This window comes from Lampetra planeri, chromosome 30 (genome assembly GCF_965212315.1).
Source record: "Lampetra planeri chromosome 30, kcLamPlan1.2.h2, whole genome shotgun sequence".
Lineage (NCBI taxonomy): Eukaryota > Metazoa > Chordata > Hyperoartia > Petromyzontiformes > Petromyzontidae > Lampetra > Lampetra planeri.
The window spans coordinates 7,727,290-7,751,962 of record NC_136136.1 but is presented as its reverse complement, the minus strand read 5'-3'; the positions used below and the strand labels follow the sequence as shown (position 1 = coordinate 7,751,962).

Sequence of the window (24,673 nt, the reverse complement as noted above, 5' to 3'; positions counted from 1 at the left end):
TCGCGGCCGGTAATGAGGCCAAGGCACGCGAGTCAAGCATCATCAGTCGTCACGACCCGCCGCTACGATGAGCCGCCGCTACCGCCGCCGTCTGACTCGGGGACTTATTAAAACAATGCCCCGCGATCTCGCAGACCAGAGACACAGAGAGACAGAGAGAGGACGCTCAAAGCAGTTTTTTATTGGCGCGTTTGACGGCACACGCGCGATGAAAATCACTGCCGCGTCTCCCTCTCGCCCCCTCATATTTCCTCATCATCATAATCATTAGCAGCAGCCATATTACCTCTGTGTAATAAAACAAAGCGGAGAGTTGTGATACGAAACGTAGATATCCGTGCCGACAGTAACCCCCAAAGCCTACAGCTGCTGCGGAGGTGACCGAGGTGGAAACGACCGAGGGACGGGGCCAAACAGAGTGTCCTGTTTTCACGAGGTCTCTATCACATTCTCTGTAGGGCCACAGTGTTCTCACGCTCACACTCGGACTGCGCCTCAATCATCACTTTAAAAAAACCTTTAACGCAGAGGTGGAAACTACACATTCATATGGAGGGGACCGAGTCCAGCTTTAGCACGGCCACCGTAGGCCTCTAGGGCCGTCGATAAAAGATGTCACGCACCTCGGGGGGGTAAATTTAATTTATTTTATTTTTAACCTACGTGACTTTACCGAAAAAAACAAAGAGTATGGATCCATGCAGTTACGAAAACTTCAAATATAGAATTAAGAGGTTGAGAAATGTGACGTCACATCAAAATGCGCAACTTTAAATAAATATAGACAACACGTTCTACTTAATTAAATAGACTTTTTAATAAATGTTTTCTCCTACAACATCAGAGTGCATCGCTACATTACATACGCACTACAATGGCAATAGTTTAAAGCGATTTGAAGCATGTTTTATATATTTTTTTGGGGGGCATAGCTTTGTGACGTCATATTTGAGGGGGGGATCTGACTTTTTGTGACGCCGTGTGACGAAGGGGGGGGGGGGGTCAAAAATCGTCCAAAATCGCGTGACGTCATTTATGGACGGCCCCTCTCATCCAAACTGAGTGGTGCACACTCACTCGGCGGTACTCATTTTAGACCACCCTAGAAGGATGATGGGCCGAGTCAACGCAGGCCAAGGATTTTAAACGCATTACTCGGGATTGTTGGCAGCATTTTACCCAGCGAGCCATATACCGGGTGTCCATAAAGGCGTCGTCTGTTATTAAATAACCGCAATTAGACATCAGTGTTGACGAAGCGCGAGCCAGGAGGCCGACACGCTTGAGTGATTTAAAATGGCGCAGAGCAAAACAGTGACACCTGAGATGCTGTTGGTGCACACCTGGGACTCTCTCAGATCTCATTATGATCTCTGTGTTGCCCCGGAAGACGCGCGGATGTTTACAGGGATGAGGCCCACGCGATAAAGTCTTCACGTGTCCGCGGGTGTGTTTGCGTGGCGGTAGTGCAGCGGTTGGCCGCATTGCGCTACGAACCTGGCGATCCGAATTCGAGTCCCGCTCACAGCCAACATTGCCGACGTATGTCGTGTATGGTCCTGGCCTCTCCTAGGTTGCCTCGGCTTTAAATGAGTACCTGGTGCATTGTGTAAACATTAGCACTGGGGAGACAAAGGCGTTCCGACGTGGTTGTTGGTCCTCACCCTCTCGTGTGTCGAACTGTCTCTCAGGTGCTTGCTTACCAGCGCTCTCCCTAGAAGTACGTTAAGGCTATCCGGGGGATGTTTGTCTTCGTGGTTTTACCAACTCAGCTCCACCTCATGTCCGATTAACAAGTCGTTAATTACCGACGATCCCGTCATAGACACTCTGTGTACCGTGCGGCAGCTCCTTCGCACGTGGTCGGCTGAAGGAGGCCGGATCCCTTCTCCCCCCCCGTCCCCCACTGCTCAAGACTCAACCCCCTTCTTCAAAATTATCATGGTGGAGTCAAAAATATGTTGGTACAATGTCTAGCACCGGGGGGGGCGGGGGGGGGGGAGACAGCTCAGGCAGAATGCACGACAGACAATTTGAGCCGATCGTATCGTGACTCATTCCGTTCAGCATTCAACGTTCGTTTTACATTTTTAGTTGAACGTCGACTGTGTCGTTGCGCCCTCTTGAGTTTTCGTAACCACCCCCCAACCACCACCCTTTTTTAAAGACGTTGACGCCGCGCTCCTGCGGGGGTCTAATTTGCACCGTGCGGCAGAGAGGAACTCTGCAGGAGGGCACGTGTGCGGTGTGCGTGCGGTGTGTGTAGTGTGTGCGGAAGGATGCCTGGAGGGCTAGATGATGCACAGCATCGCTATCGACTGTGTGGCTGCACGAGCCCCGGAGCTGGATCTGGAGGAAGGAAGCTGCGCGGAGAATGGCCTCGTTGGACAATGATAGAGTAACTCTGTTTAGGAAGCAAATAGCCGTGAGTAAATCTGGAGCAATGGCGTTCGGCCAGACAATAAATAGCAGGAGCGCTGCATGGCGGCGATACTGTCGGAGTTTTTAAAACCGCACTCTGATGCAACGCCAGAAGTATTTTGTGGCGTGCATATATTGCACCCTGCATCCGTTGGACATACATCATTGCAGTTCTAAACCGAAGGTGCCGTCGGAATGGCAAGTAGGCTTTGTGCATAGTAAATAACTCCGCACGCAGCGCTCTCTTCTCTCCGTCTTGCACACGTGCGTATGCTTTATAACTTTAATAATGATGAAGTCAAAGTGCTTTCCTGCTCCCTGAGCCACCGGTTAAAGTTCTACATTCCCATGACGGTGGTCAGCCTCTCCATAAGACAACCAATGTTGGCTTCCCGACAATCGCACAGCGCTGGTGGACTGAATCAACCCACAACCAGGAGTTGAACTCACGACATTTCGATTGCGAGCCGCTCGCTCGACTGCTGAGCCAACCTGGCTCAGATCGTTGCCTTTAACAACGATAAACTTTGTATTTAGAGGCAGCTTAATGCTTCAGTAACTCGGAGCACCTTGCATCAAAACTCATAGCAATCATGTGACGGTGACTCAGCAGTGGCCTGCAAGTGAGCAATAGTTTGCCAGTAGGGGACGATGCTTGCTAGGTGGTATTCCATTTGAATATAATCTTTTCGAAAAATTGGGAAAATTGAACCGTGACACTGGCACACATTGGCCCACTATTTTCAAATTATGTCACGGGATGTTTAACGACCACTGTGAGGGAAACTGTGAATGTGTTGGGGTTAATAGCCCACAGAATTACCCAGGATGGCCTGCTGGATATGCACTGCAAACCTATGTAACAAGCGACAAATGCACTACCGGTAGACCCATGTCATAGACCTTTGTGTCTCGAGAGACAATTCTTTTGCGCCTTACGAGGTCAGCTGTAGGGTTTTCAGCGCCTAGAATAACTTAGTAGGCCGATCCTTGAGTGACAATCCTTGCCACAACAATTGCAAGTGAATGCGGTGGCAGCTCCAGAGGTGTTTGTTGCAAGTTCTTTACGTCGCTCCCTCTTGATCTGCCACGCAGTGTGTCTTTTCTCCTCGCCTCTCCTGAGGCCTGTTTTCACAGCCTGCTGCCAGCTGAGTCGGTCGCCGGCAGTTTTCTCCCAGTCATTTGGGTTGATGTCGCATCTCTTTACAGACATCTTTGAAGCGCAGGACCGGGCGACCGGTGACCCGTGTGCCTGATTCCAGCTCGCCGTACAAGACATTCTTGGGTATTCTGCCATCCTGCATGCGGCGCACGTGTCCAAGCCATCTCAGGCGCCTATGACTGAGTCGAGAGTACATACTGGGAATGTTGGCCAAGTTGAAGACTGAGGTGTTGGGAATGCGATATTGCCATCTGCTACCGACGATGCGCCTGAGACATCGGAGATGGAATGTGTTTAGTCGATGTTCTTAATGGGCGTATGTTGTCCAGGACTGAGACCCATAGAGGAGGGTGCTAAAGACGCAGGCCTGGTACACTAGCAATTTAGTGTTGAGCGTTATAGATTTGTTCTCCCACACTCTTTTGGTCAACCTGAACATAGCTGCAGACGCTTTCCCAATGTGCTTGTCAATCTCTGTGACAAGGGACAAATTGCAGGTGATGGTGAAACCCAAGTAGGTGAAGTCCTGAACGGCTTCCAGGGTGTAGCTGCCAATGTTTATGGAAGGGGTGTCGCTGACATCCTGGCCCATGACATTGGTCTTTTTCAGACTGATTATCAGGGCAAAGTTGTTGTAGGCATTGGCAAGGTGGTCGATGAGTGTCTGCAGACCTTGTTCTGTGTGAGCTGTCAGCGCGGCATCATCAGCAAATAGGAGTTCTCTGATGAGGACTTTTCGGACTTTGGTTTTGGATCTGAGACGGCCAAGGTTGAAGAGTTTGCCATCAGATCTTGTATGATTTTTTTTCTTTTATAAATCAGTCTGCCGATGGTGCCCGTTCTTAATCGACATCGAGGAATGCAACGCGTGGACGCGTGCGACCGGAGGGTGACCACGAGGCAGCCAGCAACTGTTACGCGACAAGCGAAACACGCGTCCTGTTACACGACGCGAAACACGCTGTTTGTCACGCGGTTTTAGCGGGCGCTCCACGCGCTCGCTTGGCGGCCCCCGGCGCAAGTCGCCCGTGTAAGCTGCCATAACGTGACAGGGTAATTAGGTAGCGCATCGCACCGCAGGTGCCGCCATCTGCTCATCAAACACCCGAGCGAGCGAGCGACTCCTGGGCCATCCCGCCTTCGCCTCTGTAGCTTTTTCCCCGCAGTTCCGATTCGGCCTCCGGCTCCGGCTAACGATGGCCGCTCGTCGCGTCAACCTGCGCAATGCGCCCGCTCGCTCTTTAATCACTCGTTTAGAGCAAGGGGAGGGTTGAGGTAGAACACTTTTTTTTTCTCCCCCCCGCGGAGCCGCGTCGTCGCCAATCTGAAGACGAGGATGAGTCAATGCGGCATTAAAAGGGATGAGTGTGCTAACAGGTGCCCGGTGTACGACTCCACGGTACGCGGCTGTGAATAATTGGCCGATGCTGCTGCTGCTGCCGTGGTAGCAGAAGACTGTGGGAGGTGCGCCACCCACTCATCGGTGCCGTCGCGAATTTGTGGGCAGCTTGTTAAAGTGCAACTGTGACTACGCTCTGTGACACTCCCCCTTCCCCCCCCCACAATATGCGTGACCAGAGACTCCCCAGTGTCTACTAAAGAGAAGCTCCATTTCTGATGCAAAATTATATTTTTTGTGGGAAAGATGCTTTTTTGGTGCCATGGGATGGCAAAGGTGTGTGGGTACATTCAATGTACGATCACCACCATCAATATCAACCATCATCACCACTGCCACCACCACCATCATCAATACCATCACCATCAACACCAAGATCAATCCCACCAACATCACCACCGTCAATACCAACTCGATCATTACCACCACCATTAACATCACCACCACGAAGAGCGGCAATACCACCAACACCAACGAACGCCACACATCATAACCTCCCTCCTTGTCGTTTGTACATACGAGTCTCTCCCACTGCATGAATCCACACCAAAGAGCTGTCTGTTGTTTCTTCTGTGTGACTGTTAAACCACCATTCACTTCACCAGGCTACGTCATATTCACAAAATGCATGCGTATAAGAGAAGAGTAAAATAGTGTGATGAGGAAATCTATGATGCCCTCTGTGACTTTACCAATTATCGCGGATACTCTTGAGTGTTCCGTAAAGTGGCGTGCGTTGGGAATGAGCTGCAGAATAAACTTGGCATCATCTTTGTGCGGATCTTGGTTTTTTTGCCAAATACGTCATTCTGCGAGCATTTCTTACCACCCTTCATATATAGCACTACCGTAGTCGTGCTTATAGGTTTCCCCTCATAGAAAGCACCGTCTAATACATGCTTTCGGTTTTCCCTCATATCACCATCGTATACGTGCTTATAGGTTTTCCCTCGTATATAGCAACATCATATATGTGCTTATAGGTTTTCCCTCATATATAGTACCACCGTATCCGTGGTTATAGGTTTTCCCTCATATATAGTACCACTGTATACGTACTTATAGGTTTGCCCTCGTATATAGCACCATCTAATACATGCTTTCGGGTTTCCCTCATAGTACCACCGTATACGTGCTTATAGATTTTCCCTCGTATATAGCAGCATCATATACGTGCTCATGTGTTTTCCCTCATATACAGTATAGTACCACCGTTATCCGTGGTAATAGGTTTTGCCTCTCATATAGCACCATCATATACGTGCTTATAGGTTTTCCCTCATAGTACCATCATATACGTGCTTATAGGTTTTCCCTCATATATAGTACCACCGTATCTGTGGTTATAGGTTTTGCCTCAAACATAGCACCATCATATACGTGCTTATAGGTTTTCCCTCATACATAGCACCATCATATATGTGCTCATAGGTTTTCCCTCGTGTATAGTACCACTGTATCCGTGGTTATAGGTTTTGCCTCTCACATAGCACGACCATATACGTGCGTATAGGTTTTTCCTCATATATAGTACCATCTAATACATGCTTTCGGTTTTCCCTCATAGCACCATCATATACGTGCTTATAGGTTTTCCCTCATATATAGCACCACCATATCTGTGCTTATAGGTTTACGATAATTTGCGGAGTTACAGCGTCGCTCCGGCCACCGGGTTAAATTGCTGTGGTAACACATTTAGATGATATCGGGGGTGCGATGAGGCTGCACTCTGCTGTCAGGTCACATCACTCCGCTCCGCAATTCTCACGTCCACTGAGCGGTCCTGTGAAACCGTCAGCTCTCCTGCTCATTATTAGGCCGATTCTCTCCGAAACAACAATACCGCTTATTATTATTATTATTATCATCTCATTAAATGCTAATTATAATGGAAGGTGGGATAGATGAAGCTTTAACGAGAATCGATGACTCACGCGAGATGCGACAAAGGAAAGGTGGGTTTTTTTTTTGCGCTCCCCGTCTAAAAATAAGCGCTGCTCCGGCAGAGCGTGCTGGTGGGGCGTGTAGACATAATACGATAAATCACATCGCCAAGACTTTTACTACAATACTGGAGCTGAGCGCTCGCCGTGTGCCCGGCGTGGGGTTAAGCCTACAAATAATTATTAAGCGGCGACGATGTCGGTTTGAGATGCCTCCTCTGGGCAGTCGCCTATCGAGGTGCCGCGTTAGGGGCCGCCGAAGGTCTGCGGGCACCGGTCCCACCGGTGGGCCACGCCGGGGGCATTGGGAGGCCTGCGGGCACCGGTGGGCCACGCCGGGGGCATGGGGAGGTTCACCGACTGGGGATCAGTCGCATAAAACCCCTGAAGCGAAAATCTCCCTTAATTGCCACAGATTTGAACGTGGGCTAATGGAGTTTGCGCTTAAGTAGTTTAATGCCACTGGCTGCTGGGCCTACGTGGGCCGGTCCGTGGACCCACCCAGCCAGGCACGGCTCCTATCTCGGTTTGTCACGCTTAAAGAGCCACACAGCCCGTCACACTCGGTCCACCCTGCCTGCACTCCCTTCGCTCCTCCGCAGACAGAGGATCAGGGATTGTCTGTTTTTAACAAGGTTTAACGTTTTTAACATGTACTCTTTGGTTCTTTCGGAAAAAGTCACGTAGCTAGAAAAATAATAGATCACGACGTTTCGATCGCAACACAAGCAATCGTCATCAGGTGGGACGATTGCTTGTGTGGCGATCGAAACGTCGTGATCTATTATTTTTCTACTTACGTGACTTTAGCGACAGAACCAAAGAGTATGGATTCCTGCAGTCACGAAAGCTTCAAATCAAGGTTTTTAACAGGGTTTAACGCCTTTTGGCGTCCTTTGGTCTAACACCGTTTGAGACGAGTCTCAAAAGAAAGCTGTCTCTGGTGTAGACCAATCAGTTTCAAAGACAATGCATATATTATCAGAGTATGTTTTTGTTTGCATTCTGACCACAAGTATTGTGATTAATGCAGACATGATTCCGTGTAAAAGGTTTCAGTTTGGTGTCTTAACATCTTAACACCTGTTTTGTTGCCAGAAAAAAGGGGAAAACCCTATTATCACAGGGTTTAACTTTCCTACCTTAAAATCTAGTATTTTGTGTATTTTTATCAACATCTTTACAAGAACACAGACCTTAAGTTGACCCGACGTGAGAGATGCCGCTTGCAGCCACCACGACATGGTTAAGGTGAGCCAAGCGGCCCGGTTGCTGCCGGCTTGGCACAATAAGGCTATCCGTGAAAATCCAGGCCCAATTGACGGCTACCTCCCATCGGTCATGAAAAACGTCGTGTCAGTTTGAGGGATCCCACCCTGATGGAGGCTCGGGTGCGGAGCACCTCTTGCTTCTGGCGGTACCCTGGTCACCCTCAGCCAGTGTCCAGCTGACGTCACTGGTCACCCCCAGCCAGTATCCAGCTGACATCCCTGGTCACCCCCAGCCAGTGTCCAGCTGACGTCCCTGGTCACCCTCAGTCAGTGTCCAGCTGACTTCCCTGGTCACCCCCAGCTTGTGTCCAGCTGACGTCCCTGGTCACCCTCAGTCAGTGTCCAGCTGACGTCCCTGGTCACCCTCAGCCAGTGTCCAGCTGACGTCCCTGGTCACCCCCAGCTTGTGTCCAGCTGACTTCCCTGGTCTCACCCCCTGCCAGTGTCAAGCTGACGTCCCTGGTCACCCCCAGCTTGTGTCCAGCTGACTTCTCTGGTCTCACCCCCTGCCAGTGTCCAGCGTGCGCTGTGGGTGTTTGAAGCACCACCACACCGGCCATCCCTGCCCGTTTATTTCCAGGCAGGTTCCACATGGGATCCCATTGACTAGGCAAGTGACGATGCATGGAGCAAACCGTTTGAATGTGTTTTTGCAATCACGATGCAGGCATCGCATTGCGCATGTGAGAATTACATTTCCTTTACAGTTAATGCAAATTGTATGCCATTTAGGTTGATGGAGTGAGCGAAGCTTCATAAACAGGACAAGCAAGACATAACGCAAATGTTAATATTCATAATATAACATTGATCATTACTTGCTTATCTACGTTAAGGCCCAATGTTGGTCGAACGTTTGTCCAATGGGTTCCAACCAAATGCCAACGTTGGTCAAATGTCGCACCTTTACCAGGAACAGGACCCGCTCTCTCATGCGCCGGCCGCTGAGAGTTAACTGCACATGGCGATTAATGTGGCACGTGGGTATGGTGGCGTCTGACATTGCACGTGAAGAGGGAAAGTCTTGACGTGTGACACACGTCTCGGGGAAAATTCCCAACGTGTCACATATTCACTCGAGGCATGGCCAGTGTGCGTCTTGCTTCGTGTGCGAACAGACCAACAAAGGAACCTTCGCGAAAAATGCCGGACGTTTCGCGTTCTGCATTAGCCCATTGTGCAGCGAGCTTTTCCAGAGAAGCCTGGCGTGTGATATTATTATAGGGAGGAAAAAACAAAAGCCCCAACGGGTGACATTTAGGGTGTGTGCATGCGCACGTGTGTGTGGGTGTTGCACGTGTGGGGGCGTGTGGTGTGCCCGCGCCTTCGCAAGTGTTTTAATTAATGCTCGGCTTTATCAACATAACCGGCAGGTTGCCATCGTGGGGCAGCAGCCTACGGTGCCCTATCTCCGCCGGAGGGTGTGCCCCAGTATTCCTAAATGAGCGCGCGGCTGCCAGTAAATCAATGGCGACGTGCAACTTTGAAATGCTGCGTCGCGCAAATGGTCCGTCCTCGGCGAAAGGGGTTAAGGCTGTGACAGTCGTATCATGGAGGTTCAGGCCGCACATGATAAATGAGAGGCACAATTACCACTATAAACCAAGTTGAATGAAGGTGCAAAGCAATTACAGGTCAAGAGCTTGGCCTTCTTGCTTACGGCTGGGAATTCACATTCACCTTACAGAGACTTTGAATCCATTGCCTAGTCACCAGCCCCGGGCCAATCAGAGCTTAAAATGTCATGCCCTTTTCTCGTTTATGGCTACAAAGAAAAATGTGCGAAATTTCATAATCTTTAACAAAAAAAATTATTTTGCCCGACACCAGCGATTAATTTTATTTTGACCTACAGACATTATTATGACAATACATCAAGAAAAATATATCTGGTGTAACCAAAAAAAAATATGACTTTGATGCTCTCGAGAAATATTTATTTTGATTCAGTTGATTGAACAAAGGCGTGGCATTCGCATCGGAGAACATTTCCGTTGCCATGAGATATTTGAATTTGCGATTGAAAACGGTCTAAAAAAATGCATACATTACTGTATTATAAATAAATAAAAGCCCATTCCTTGCTAAAAAATATATTAATATGATGACATTTAAGCCTCAATTTAAATGCAAACTTATTGGGGGAAAACTTGCAAGCATTCACTGAGGCATGGCTGCTTTTAGAAAAACCGTTATCACGAGTAAATGAAAACCCTAACTACAAAATAATGAGAAATTTTTAACACGCCATTAATATGTGGTGCCCCTCATTGGCAGCACGGCATTTTTATGCATGTATTGCAAACATTAATGCGGTTTATAAAAGGCAGAGGAGGAGGTGCGGATGCAATGCCTTGGATGTGGTGGGTTTTTTTTTTTTGCTGGGGAGAGAAGATTATGCCTCTGTGTTGGAAGGCTTAATGGTGTGTTACGAATCACAAGTCTTTTCCATTTTTATTTGTTCTATTCTGTTAAGCACAAGCAAAACACTGAGCCCTCCACACACATCGCTGTAGTTTTGCTCCGTGCTAGGTAAATTGTATAGATATTTACTGTATGCGCACGCTACGCGGAGGCTGCCTCGTGCGACGAGATGGATGGATGCCAGTCCAAGCGTAGTTGTTATGTTTATTTATAAATGCCAATTCCGCAACGAGCATTTGCAATGTCCGTCCGTATCTTTACAATGCCTTACACCGTGGCTGCGATATTAAAGTCTTGTTATTCTCTGCTCAAACAGACGAGAGTAAGGCTTAGAATGTAACATTAGTGAGCAGGTTATTTTTTTATGAACAGGTTTTAGGTGTACAGATATATGTTTTACGGTTTAATGATGGCATACGACAATAAGGAATTGAAATAACTAAATCCATTCCAATGCTGTACTGATTAAATGTTAAGTTTTGCATGGCACCTGATTCCCTGCTTCTTTGCTTTGGCCAGGAAATGTTGTGTCTCTCCACATATCCACCTGTCCATCCAAGGATACTTGACACGTTCTAACAAAAACTACAAAATCCCTACTTCACATGCCAAAAACACTCTTCACGCAGTAGATCAGGACAGTACTTGAGAAAAATTCGCAATGAAATGCTTTTTAAAAAGGTTTACAAATTAACAACAAAAAAGCTGTTACTCTGCATATTATGATTAACACTTTTTTTATTGTAAGGACACAAACCCGCCCATCCACTTATGTGTTTGCTTGTATCCGTGCAATACATATCTTGCATAGTCAAATCCCCTTATAAATGGAGTCTCCCTTAATGTCCTGGTTTGCCAGCTCACCCTCTTTTCCACGAGGAGATCTACAGACTTTCTGGGATATTGTCACAATATCTGCACGATTTTATATGCTTAGAAATAAAAGGCCAATTTTGGTACTATTAAAAATTGGTTGCAAAAATTGACCAACATTTCTGCCAATTTTTTTCTACCCTTTTGGGGATTTTATCCACCAAGGTGGAAAGCCAGTTTCCAGGCTACCTTTGACGGTCATGCAAATGAGATGTTCCATCTCAAAGGATTACCCAGCTAAAATACTTTTTTTAAAAATTCTACCCATGAGTCAGGCCGCAGCTTGAACCCTGTATAAGGCCCCGGCGGGTTTTTGCCGGTACCCCAGCGGCGTGCTCCTGCACCGCTGCGGAGAGTGGAGTTGAACTGGAGCCCTCGATGTGCGGGGCCAGGCTGCAGGCGCTGCGCAAGGAGAAGTCTCGCGATGCGGCTCGCTCGCGCCGCGGCAAGGAGAACCTGGAGTTCTACGAGCTGGGGAAGATGCTGCCGCTCCCGGGCGCCATCACGGGCCAGCTGGACAAAGCGTCGCTCGTGCGCCTCACCATCAGCCACCTCCGCATGCGCGACTTCGCGGCGCACGGGGACCCCCCCTGGGAGCCGAGCCGCGAGTGCTCACACCCCGGCACCACCGCTAAAGGTGAGGGTGCGCGCGCCGGCATCATCGTCGTCGTCGTCATGATCGGCCGCGATCAATAACGCTGCTGAAGGCCTCCACATGCCGTGGCCATTATTCACGTTCTTGCGACGTGGCACTCCACCTAACACCGGCTCACAGATTGATTTCATCGCTCCCGTCTTATTTTTTGGCGGACGTAATCTTCTTCATCCTTTGACCGCCACTACGTCGCTCCTTCTTGGCCATCAGCTTCAATCGTAATAAATTACAGTGCTTTCTCAATCCACAGCTGGATGAAGGCCTCCCCCATGACGTATCAGACATGGGGGTTGTTTGACCATAATTCACCACACTGCTCAGTGCGGGTTACAGAAAGGGAAGGAGGCAGGGCCGGTTCAGATATCACTCACTACTCATGTTAGCCAAGGCCGGGAATTAAAGTCGGGTCACTGGGTTCAAAGCACAGCACGCGAATGACTGGATCGCCACTCCACCAGGTTCATAGCACAGCACGCGAACCACTGCACCGGCTTATATGTGGTCATTCAAATGCACCCTTCCGCCACTCAGCCAGTAGATCAATAAACCTATTCATTTAAGAGCCAGGCAATATAATGATGTTGCTGCTCTGGTCCACTATGTGCATGTGTGTGAATATCCTGAATGCAGTTTATCGTTTAGTTGGGGGGTGGGAGGGCACGGTGGTTTGCACAGTGCCATATGCACCCGGTGACCTGAGTTTTATTCCTGCTCATGACTAACTTTGGTCGCAAGTGATATCTGAACCAGTCCAGGGTCCCTCCGAGGTCAGCCCAAATTCACGGAGATCATTTGAGACAGGTACAGCAGTGGTGTTATGAACCCGGTGACTTTAATTCGATTCCTGGCCATGGCTAACTTAAGTGGCAAATCCACACTGACCAGCATGGTCAAATATGGTCAAACATCCCCAATAACTGACACGGTGTGGGAAGGCCTTCGTTCAGTAGTGAATATGTAACCAAAGGTGCCACTGTTTACGGTTGGGTTTGTACTGTCGGGGAATGTGTCCTGAATTCCCTGTACATGGAAATGAGATGCTTATCCCACGTATATGCCACTTCGCAGATTTTTGGCACTCTTTTTGGGTACAACTGCTATAAAAATAAAGTAGCATTGCTATTAGAAATGAGGCTGAAATGCATGTTTTTCACAGTGGGAATCTGGCTCCATGCCCCCGTGGGTCACCGTGGTTAAAGTTATATTCACTTCTTGACTGTATATTAATAATTTCTCTTATATCGCATCACAACCAAACCATTATAGCTTGCACAGACGAAACCGAACGGGAGACAAAGCCATCTCCGTAATGCACTGCGCCTGAGCAAGCTGCTTGCGCTTGCCTCGGCCTAAGTCCTGCTCCTCTTCGACTATCTCTGCGTGCAAAGTTTTGCAACGAGACTGCTGTGCCACCTGCTCAGCTGGTGTGGAGGAAGGTGGATAGCTTGGGGCACGAGCGGTCTTGATGCGGAGCACGTTGCGACCATCTGGTAAACTCTGGCGCAATCTCACAATTGGCCAAAAAAAACCCGCTTCGCCGGCTTGGCTCGGCACAGCTGGGCGCGCCGCATCCCCGCGCCATGGCATCGCCGGGAGCCAGCGTAACGATGGAGAGTGGGGGGGCGACGGGGGTTCGTCTTAAGTGCGTGGCATCGCCATTCCAAACTCTTGCTTCACAGCTGAATCGCCCGCGCGGTGCCCGATCGTGCGTGACCGTGCGTAGAGCAAGAAGCTGTTCGCTCTTTAAAAAAAAAAGAGGTCTCTCAATTCTCCATTCCATTTCGCACCTCCCGATTGGCACGGTTGGCTACGTACGGTACGAATGAAGTTTAATATACATTCCTTACGTCCCACCACTTGACCGTTTTCCCGCTTGCAGATATTATGTGCAACTAGTTGACCTATGGCCACACCGGCAAGAATTTAATTTTGACTGCCTGCTTCACTTACTTATTTCATTCCGTGCTTTCCTTTCATGAAATCAACAGGGAAGTTCGTGTACTGTGAATGCAGAATGGGGTTTTGTGTTGTAATGGCTGCTCTACGTTTTTTTGAGAGTCGCGGGGGTTTCGAATTTCTGGTCTTCCTGTTGTGGATTGGAGGTCGCTTATTCGGGTTTCATATTCAGGTCCTGCTCCTTCCTCTTCAGGTCCCACCTCTTTCTGTTTAGTTTAACACGCAAGCTTTACGCGACCAATATTATCTGTAGTAAAGTGTCTTTTTTTGGGTTAGATCTCGGAAATATAATTGTGTTGTCAAACCCGCCACCACCCGACGCAGCCAATTCTCTGTTTATAGACCCCGCCCCTTACTGCTTTGGCTCCACCCTCTTTCATTGAGGCTCCGCCCCTCCTAGCTCGTGACGCGTCTTGCGCGTGCTTTGGTTTTTGTGTTTTGAAGGCACTGACTGCCCCTTTATGTTTCCTATTAGACTTAGAAACTGATTTTTAAAAACCCCAACATACTGAGACAGACGTCCCAAGAAATGTAAGGTAAACCAAGAAACCGAGGCGCAGAAGCATTGAACGGTCACGAATGCAAGGGCGAGTTCACTCTTGGAGGAAAGAGCTTCATAGCTCATCGGATTTACCCGGGATAAATAAAGATTCTGATTCTAAAGAGAGGGGTTGGGGTTAGTAAATGAGTTTGCATAGCAGCAGTAGGTTCTACTTAATGAACACCCCCTCCCCCATAGTAAATGAAATAACAACCTTGAATAGTTATTATTTCCCCACTTGTTTCTCACAGAAAGGGTGTCATTGTAAAGACAAAACTTCTGGAGCTGAGCATTACAAAAGACCTACACCATCGGCAGCTGCCGGTGCCGCCGCAGTTAAAATAGGGCTGAGTGAATGATGTTCAAACCCGAACCAAAAAAAACCCAGTGAGAATCCATTGCACGGCCGTGAGACACTGGAAATTGCGAAATAACCATGAGTCTCAAAGGTGATCCTTGAGACTCGACGTGTCTGGTGTGGTAGTGGTGGGGATTATGGAATGGGGGGTGGGGGGGGAGGTTGAGAGTGGGTGGATAGGGGACCGTAGGGGAAGGGGTGGCTTCATGGTTGCACGATTTATTACCGAGTAAAAACCTGGGCCCCCCCCCCGCCCGCCACCCACTTCTTTACTGCCCAGCAACAACAAAAAATAGCCATCTCCCTCTGCAGTGGCTCCTTTAAAAGGGAAATCTCCTTCCCTTGCTGTCGACCTCCCTGCGAATGTCACGTGCCCGGGACGGCGGCGTCGCGCCTGTAAGAGCTGGCCAGCGTTTGGACAGCTGTTTGTGTGTTGTGGGGTTTTTTTCCCCTGTTCCACTAAGAAGCAACACCTTGTTGGGGCCCGATTACATGGGATTACTGCGGGAACAGGGCCATTAAGGGTTATTTGGCATAGTCGCGCGAGCTTTATGGGCCCCAAAATCGCATCTAAGACGCTTCGATTCATGGCGTGCCGCCAACCTCCGCAACTCGGACGTTTAATGCGCCCCCCTGCCGATTCGCCCCCCCCCCTCCAGGAAGATCAGCCGCACCGCCTGTATAAGAAGCTATTGAGTGAGCGGTGTGTGTCCGTGTAGCGGGAGCGCCTACCAGCGAATACGCGATTGTACCGTCGAATACGTGATTGTACCGGTGAATATACACGATTGTACCAGCGCATACGCGATTGCCTATTGGGCAACATTGGTGGAATTCAACATAGGACAGTTGAGGTGACTGATAATCCAATGCTCGCTAATTCACTCCAGTCACTTGCTTGTCGACGACCAGTCCGCCTGCTTATCAGTCTTATGTTGCTAATACTGTGATTACTCTTCCCCGTGAATTCTACTCCACACTGGAGCTCTATTTCTCCCACTTCCCTTGCAATGCTCTCCTTTGGAATTCCCTCCGAACATTGTCTATTTTTCCATGCTCTTACATTAATAACCTTGCTCAATTCAAGTAAACGTGTAAGCTATCTATTACAACTTTGACAGCGCTGTTTGTTGCCGGTCGCTTGACGTTTCGTGCCTTCGTGCCTGTGCTCAGCAACTGTAAACAAAATCTGCAGGACAGGATGGATGGGCCATGTGAGACGTGCATAAGCTGTTGGCCGAGCAAATGGCATGCGCGTAACGATGTTGCATCGTTTTGTCAATTGAATCGTTGCTCATAATACAGGGTTTTTTGGGTTAGATTGCGTAAACATATACATGTGTCGTAAAAACCCGCCACCACCTGACACAGCCAATTAGTAAGGTTTGTCACGTAAACATAACATGCCAATTCGTTACTAGTACAGCACCACCAGTGTGTTGGAGAGCAAAGCCACAACATTTACAATCTAAGTACGACGTTTTCCCAATAATTCCAACCGGCCTGATGATTCCGGTTGTAATTACTGCCACCTGATGATGCCAGTTGTAATTACTGGCGAAATGTCGTGCTCAGTTTTAAATGTTGTGGCTTTGCTTTCCAACACACCGATGTGCTGTATTAGTGATGAATTGGCACGTTCTGTTTACGTGACAAACCCCATTACTAATTGGTTGTGTCGGGTGTTGGCGGGTTTAACAACACATTTATATATTTATGCTTTCTAACCCAAAAAAAAATATCTGTATTATGGATGATATTGGTCGCGTAAGCCTACTCGGCGTTAAACTAAATTGTTGCTATCGCATGGGACCTTTTTTGCCAGCATCAAAATATGAAAAATAAAAGGCTGGTGTAGGCCAATCAGTTTCAAAGATAATGCATATATTATCAGAGAATGTTTGTTTGCATGTTCACACCAAGTGTGTGTGGTTAATGCAGATTAGATTCCTTGCAAAAAGAATCTATTTGGTGTGTGAACATCTAAACACCTGTTTTATTGCCAGAAAGGGTAAAACCTATTCTTTTTTTTTTCATGAATTGTTGCTATCACGATACACACAATTTGATTGTTCGTGTAAAGCCTCAGGTATGTGCGGTTTAAGCAAACGATATGCTCACGTTACATTTAATCTATTGCAGTACACGCGACTGTATTAAGCGTGGCGAGAACAAGTGAAACGAGAGAGGAAAACAATGCGGAAATATATATATATTTTTTTACCGACTCACGACCACGCACCGTGACAGGTCATCAAATCGCTTCAGCTGGCCACCCGCTATGTTCCCACCTCCTACAATCCACTCTTTAATCAAACACAGTCCACCTTTATATCGCCAAGAATGTTGAGCTTAGACCATAATCAGAGGTAAATACAAAAGGAAATTTGTAGGTCCTTTGGGAATAAAAATGTAAACCATCATTTTGACATCCCTGGCAAGTATCCCACATTGGCTTTATAATTATCGTTACCATGGAAACATTAATTGGTCTAGTCACATGACCTTTTTTACTGCTAAACAATTATGCCTGAGCCTCCGAAAGCAAAACAATGGATGGCTGATTAATGTGACCTCCATGACCTAAGCAGTGTATCTTCTAAATATGTTCAGCTCATGAAAGCTATCAGCCTCGTGCCATTCTTCAGCGGCAAAAAAAAGCCCTCTTTGAAATTAATGGCTTTTACAGCCGCCTCCTTAGTAAACTACAAGATACATTAATGTAGGGTAAATGACACGTTATACTTATTAACATTACAATGTTTTTTTTTATATATATACAAAATTTTGTATTAATTATGCGTTATTTATTATTCATTATTCCGGCACCAAGATCAAGAAGGTTTAACCCAGCAGAGTGAGGACTGATGATGATGAGGGCGATGGTGACAGTGATCATCACAGTAATGATAATCATGGTGGTGGTGATAATCATGGTGGTGGTGATCCTGGCGTTGATGACGACAGTGAGAGGTACACAATACATGAATGGGTACCCACCTGGTTGTAAATGGTTTTTGTGTTCCCGTATTGATTAACACTCTTGTTGTTGTGGTTCATATTCAGTCGGTCGGTTGCTTAACTTTAGTGCTTTCAAAATGTATTTTCTGAGCAAAAAAATTACACGTTTGTAAACTCTAACTATACTGCCAGCAAATATTCCTGCATGGATCCGAGTGCTTCAATTTCCATGCCAAATAAGCCCAAACACACACATGTACACGTGGAATGGAATACGTCTGAGACGCCACATGTGAAGACATGGAGTGATTACATCGCTTTGAAAGTGGATTATTACAGTGCAGGATTGTGAGAGGTGACCTGGTGGTGGCTTGTGAGGGGGGCCTTCATCCAGCAGCGGATTGACCATGGCGAATAATTATGATGACGTGTGTATACAGTATCCCTTCCACATAGCAAGAGGAAATCCCCGCACCTTCTTTGGCAGCCGGGCGAGAAGCGTTGCATCGCCGCTTGGTCCGGGGGGTTCTCTGTGTGCATATCGGCCAGACCCGGGATCCTGAAGAATGAAGCAGAAAATGAAATTTCTCAAAATGAAATCCCGCGAGTGTCGGATATCTCTGCCAGGCACGTGGCATCCTTTCGGGATAGTCTCTCTGCAGAGCAGAAGCCACCGTGCGGTCCGCAGGGTGTTTCTTGCCGGGACAAAGAGTGATAATGGAATGTCATCCCTCTAGGATTAGGGATGCGCTATTAAGGTGCCACAATGTGCTTTTGATTCCTACAAACTGGATGGGAGCATTGCCAGGACTTAGAATGGCTCCCTTCCCAAGCACCATGTTACACGGACGGGAAAATAAATAATTGAGGAAAAACATTTTTCCATTGTGCCCAATGCAGAATGGTGAGTACCGAACAATGGAGTTGAGGGCAAGCTAAACTATGCCACCGTTTCTGTGCATCGTCTTTCTGCCACATTGTATAATTGTACTGTGAGAGGAGTGGTCCGCGTTTAGTCTGTTGAGATGAACTGCAGCTCACTCAATCGCTTGAATTTGATGTTTACCGTATGTTTTTTGTAAAAAAAAAAAATGATCCGATCAAACATTAGCATAGCTTATGAGTGATTTTTTCCCCTCCATAAATATTCCCACATCAACTTATGCACACTATTAAATCACATTTTCCAATTCCGAATTTTCCCAATTTCCACACTAATCTTTATCTCGGATTTAAAAAAAATCAATTGCCCCTGAATTGAATTCAATGGTACCAAAACAATATTAAAAATGAAAGCAGGTGTTAGCTTCATATTTTCAATTTCTGAATGCCTCCGTGGATTTGTTGGCAAGATGCATTCCGAGTACACACGCCACAGCTTTCATGATGCCCATAAACGCCAATTTCAGAATCTGTTTGTAGCTAATGAGGTTCCATCATGGAGGGCTTTGCTGGCTCAAGCACCTTGGCTCAGCCCGCCACATATCCTGGGATATCTGTTTAATTGCGATTCAGCTTTATGCACTTGGAAGGAAGCTGCTCCGTCTCCTCAACCTGTTCCAACCGCAGGGAGAGAAGGCTTACTGTAGTGCCCGGAGGCTGCCCTGGGTTATGTTTAAATCAAACCCCCAGCATCGACCACACATGCGCAATCCCTCAGCCAATTTAGAGCAGCCGGGGCTGGCCTCAGCCCATCGTAAAACAGCAGACACGTGCGCAAAGGCGCCGCTGTGTGTGCGGCGAGTGTCCGCGCGTGCCTGCGCGCCGGCGAGGAATGGCGTAGCGCCTCCCGTGATTAATGACGGATTTCAAGGTTTGTGTACACGGTATTACGCTTTACCCCCTTTTGGGTTCATCGCTAACGTGCATTGTGATGGATGCGCGCAAGTCCGCACCTCTCCCCGGCGATCTTCCCGCACGCTGGCTTGCGGCAGATTTCCTCGCCGCTTTGGCCAGACAGGTTTGCGTCTGAATGTAAATTGTACTTTTTCCCCCAGTGCTGCTTAATACACTCGCTCGTTATGCATAAAATATTATTATTTATTTAAATCATTGCCAATCTGATGTCCCGGAGGCAGGGTTAATTAAAAAAAAACAAGCCACATTTGCCAATTACATCGCGTGCCACTTGCACGTACACACATGTGCTCAAAAATGCCAGGCTTGGTCACTCATGTCACATTTTAAAAGTTTGCGACAGTCGACAATGAAACAATAATGAGATACAAAACACAGCAACACTGCCAAGGGCTGATTAGAAATTACTCTCTTCCCCTGCACAACATAGTGCTTCACTGTGAGAGGGAAAGAGCATCGTTATTTCGTCCGAGCGCCCTTCAAAGGCCTTGATCACCGCTGAAAATTATTGCCAGCGCTAGAGTGCTGGGGAGGGGGCAATGTACTGGCTTTAAATGCCCTAACCGCTCCATTTGTGTCGTCTGGGGCGTTTGTTTATGACATCAATAACCTGCTAAAGAGCCATAAATTGTGACAGCTCGTCCGATCTGAAAACAATTGAGGGAACACCGCGTCGTCCTTCAGCATAAAATGCAAAATCAATTTTCAAAAATGACTCAAAGTGTGCAAACAGCTCCGCTCGGCTAAAGTCAATAATGCACTTATTTGGAACAATGTGTGAAAGATACAAAAACACAAGTGGAATATTCGTTTGCCTTGCTCTCTGCATGCCCACGCCGTTAAAAGTTAGCTGAACCATTAAGCCATCTCAAAATAACCGTGAAGAAATGTATTGCTTGATGAAAACAAATTGGATTATATTTTTTCCGAGGTTTCGCTGAGCAGTTGTAAATTAAAAAAAATCTTGTACAGCTGTGTGACTTACACCTGCTCCGCATGTTGCGTTCACATTTCAAAGTTAATTACGTGATAAATTAGCAGTGATGGATTACAGAACAGGAGCCGAACGTCCAGGTATTACAACAATGTCCTTCCAATCAAACGGTTGAATTGTGCCGGCGTGATTACACGTGGCATTGCCATTGTGTGCACACTGAAACGGTCCTGCCCTTAAATTAAATTTATTTAGAAAAATTCCTCATTAAAAACTCTTTCCTTTTTCATAATTGTCATCCGCATATTTCTGTATTGCCACCATTATAATTAAACACGCGATTATCATATCCAATTTGGCCGCATATCCCCTGTTCAGTTAAGCATAGTGAAATATTGTGCAAATTGCATTTTTTTTTAGGAATCAAACATTAAAATATGAGGCAGGGCAACGTGTACATAAAATGGTCGGGTCTTGATGGAGCAGAGTACCAATTTCTTGTATAATAATTCTTATTTTATTAAGTTTTATTTTTATTATTTTATTCCTTCCCTTCTGCGTGACTTTACCGAAAGAACCAAGAAGATAATAATTCTTACTTACAATAATAACGATTACTTCTTTTATAAAGGGAGGCCATGCTGAGTTTGAAGACTCTTTCACAGGAGGGTCCTGCATTGGGATGTTTGGCCAACACCAGTGACGTATGTTCTTAGCTATGAGAGTAAGTCGGAGAACCCGGAGAAAACCCATGAAGAACAAGGGAAGAACATACACCCAGAAGGGCACTCGAGTCTGGAATGTTGCTATCACGTACGAGTGCTACCACTGCGCGTCCCTGTCGCCCTAGAAAGGCAACGTTTAACACGTAGGCTTTCGCGACCAATGTTATTCATAATCAACGTTTTTGGATTTAGATCGCGTTATTTATAAATGTGTCGTAACCCTGGCGAATTGCCCGATGATGCTGGATGCAATTACCAGCGAAACGTCGTACTCAAATTGTAAATGTTGTGGCTTCAACACAGCGGTGGGCTAAAGCAGTGAACTATTTGTCTTTTGTCAACGTGACACATTTTTACTGATTGGCCGTGTCGGGTGGTGGAGGGTTACGACACATTTATAAATAACGCGATCTAAACCCAAAAACGTTGATTATGAAAGGCAACGTTATAGACCCTGGCTGAAACCCCTCCTCTGTAGCGAGAAATAATCCTTGTAGGTAAAATAGAAACCTCCATGGCAGATGGTAGAGATAGGCCAAGACAAACACGCACGAGACTAATTTGACCCAGCATAGCTTAGCATTCGATGCAATTCACCCCGGCCACCTGGGCAGACATTAGTATCTGGGCACGGTGCTGACCACACAACCCCCTCGTTGCATCGCTCCGGCCTTGATAGGTGCTCGCTAATGGCACTTTAGCCCTTGAAGGCTAGAATTTACAGCGCACGGCTCCCATCATGCCTTGCGTGCGCGTGGTTGTGTGTTGTTGAATTTACTCTGTTGCCGACCTGCAGACGTCTTGCCGTTGTGATGGATTCACTCATCGTTTCGAGGTGTCAGATTTGAATTGGTCCACGAGGCTAAACGCCTGATCTATCTGTGCCGTTTATTAATACGTGCTTGTGCGTGTGTACATATATATATTACAGGCATGGGCAATCAGTGTGGACAAATCCCAAAAGAGCTTGCGACGGAGGTGTTTGAGGAGCACCTGGGCAGCCAGATACTGCAGGTGAGCTCATACGGCATGTGGGGGTGGGACACGGGGCTTCATCTTCAGACGCACACCCTCGGGTTGTTTAGAAGCAGTGGAGTCTGGTGCTTCACGGGACTCGTTTTTTTTTGCAGCTCGCATTAATCAATGCAAGTGTTTTATATGGTAATGCTCTGGCAGCCTAAATGCCAGCGACGGCTGGAGAGGTGGCTCGTGCAGCGCCCGGGGTTTCGGCTTGCGTGTGTTTACAAGGGTTAACTGGGTTCGAATCGCTGGGGCCAGTGGCTCCAATTATCACCTTGTTCAGCGGAATGTCAATGCTGCCTCAAGGCTGATCAGCCTCTCCATATTTAGGCAGAAAATCCCAAAGGGCCTTGTCGAGAAAGGGGGTAGAGAAGCACTCGTCTTGTTCAGAAATGTCATCTTGAATTTTAGTTACTCACAAGCTTAAACTTTTCGTAATCTCTGTTAATATTTGAGGCCCTCTATGTACGCAGCACAATTCCATTATTGTTTTTTTTGTTTGCCGTGGTTCACACGCGGTAATACCTCCGACCAAATCGCCGTAAATGTGCCCGACGGTCAGCAGGATTTTGAGTCTGGTTAGTACCTGGAGGGGAGACTGCATGGGAACACCGGGTGGTGTACGTGTGAGGCTGTGACATTCACGCCATGCGTGCTGGCTTGCCACTGGGTTTCTCCGGTTTGCTGTCACGTGAGGTCACTCGTCACCCATTCACTGAAAATAATCTTGAAAAAGAGCCTTGACGCTCAAGTTTCCTCGGTAAATAAATAAATGTCGTTCATATTTTCTTTGAACCTATCTACGTGACTTCACCGAAAATCTTCAGGAATGCCGGTATATTAATTCCTGCAGTCACGAAAGCTTTAAGTCAAGATTAGAATTATTGTTTATCGCATTCTTAATTCGTGGACTCATGAAGGTGATGTCATCTGTTTTTGTTTACAGTCATTGGACGGATTTGTTTTCACGCTCAACTTTGACGGGAGGTTTCTGTACATATCTGAGACCGTCTCCATCTACCTGGGCCTATCTCAGGCAAGTACCAGTGCTGCTGTTTTTTGTGCACACAGACACACACACGTGCGACATTGCGTAGCCAACACGTGGCGAACCACACAGTCATGAAAGGCGGGCACCCTCTTCAGAGCGTCGTCGGCCATGATCTATCAACTTCTGGACGAAGGCCTCCAACAAGCCATCGTTATCTCTCATGGTCTCGCGATGCAATGATCCAGCCGGCCCCTACGCAAGAGCCGATTGCGTTGCTCCATCTCCTCTCGGCCGCATTTCCCTCCTTTGGCTGCCGCTCTGTCATTAGTTTTGCCCACCGGCGGCCATTGTTCCTTCCAGAAACGCGACTTTCCCAAAGCCAATTACCCTTCTTTCCTCAATATGCCTTTAATGTCATTAAATTTTGCATAAGTTCTCTAATCCACCACGTGTTCCAAGCATAGAGCGCCTTGTGCTTCTTTGTGCTTTTAACATATTTATTAAATGTTCTTTTTCAATGTCCTTGTTTCTGACCCTTGCTTTATAGCAGGTAAGTGACACTGAAATACAATTCATCAGAGTTTAAAATACGATGTCTGCTGTTGTTTGGGTGTTCTGTGGAAAGGACGTGGTTTTAAAAATATTAATCAAAAGGATTTAAACGTTAAACACGTTTAGAGACAGAAAGAGGACCTTGTGGATTTAAAGGACATAATTAACAGAAGTGGTCTTGAGCAGGACACGTTGCTCGAATGGACGATGGACGATGGGGGACCGAGAAAAATAACAGAGTGGCAGCGAGGGAATGGAACGGATCTGAGAAGCCCTCTGCCAAAGAGACGGAGCGGTGAAGTGGGTTTGTGTGCAGGTGCGGGGTGGAGTAATACATTGCAGTTTCGTGAGGGGTGGCTCTGACTTGGGGATGCCTTCATCCAGCAGTGGATTGGCCATGACTGACGATTAAACATTTCGATGAATGGTTGATGAAATCCTCCTTGACCGATGGTCGATTTAAATTTGCGCTGAAAAGAAGCCCTCTCGAGCCAGCTGTTGCCCTCGCACCCAAAGATCCCGTGCGGATTACTCCTTATAGTGAATGTGACACCGGTTATACAGTTATAGCGGCCTGTGATATGTGGCGTCTGGAACTCTGGCTCTGTATGAATTCATATTCTGTAT

The 24,673-nt window shown here is 47.3% G+C and overlaps 1 protein-coding gene across 1 annotated transcript in view; it reads left to right on the top strand.

Annotated features, from left to right (window-relative positions):
• The window catches only part of LOC144728719 (neuronal PAS domain-containing protein 3-like), a 92,245-nt gene that overhangs the window by 40,646 nt on the left and 26,926 nt on the right, over window positions 1-24,673 (top strand). Inside the window, exons 2-4 of the mRNA XM_078608326.1 lie at window positions 11,889-12,133; window positions 22,415-22,497; window positions 23,450-23,539. Coding sequence (XP_078464452.1) covers window positions 11,889-12,133; window positions 22,415-22,497; window positions 23,450-23,539 — 418 coding nt within the window. The remainder of the gene's footprint in view (window positions 1-11,888; window positions 12,134-22,414; window positions 22,498-23,449; window positions 23,540-24,673) is intronic.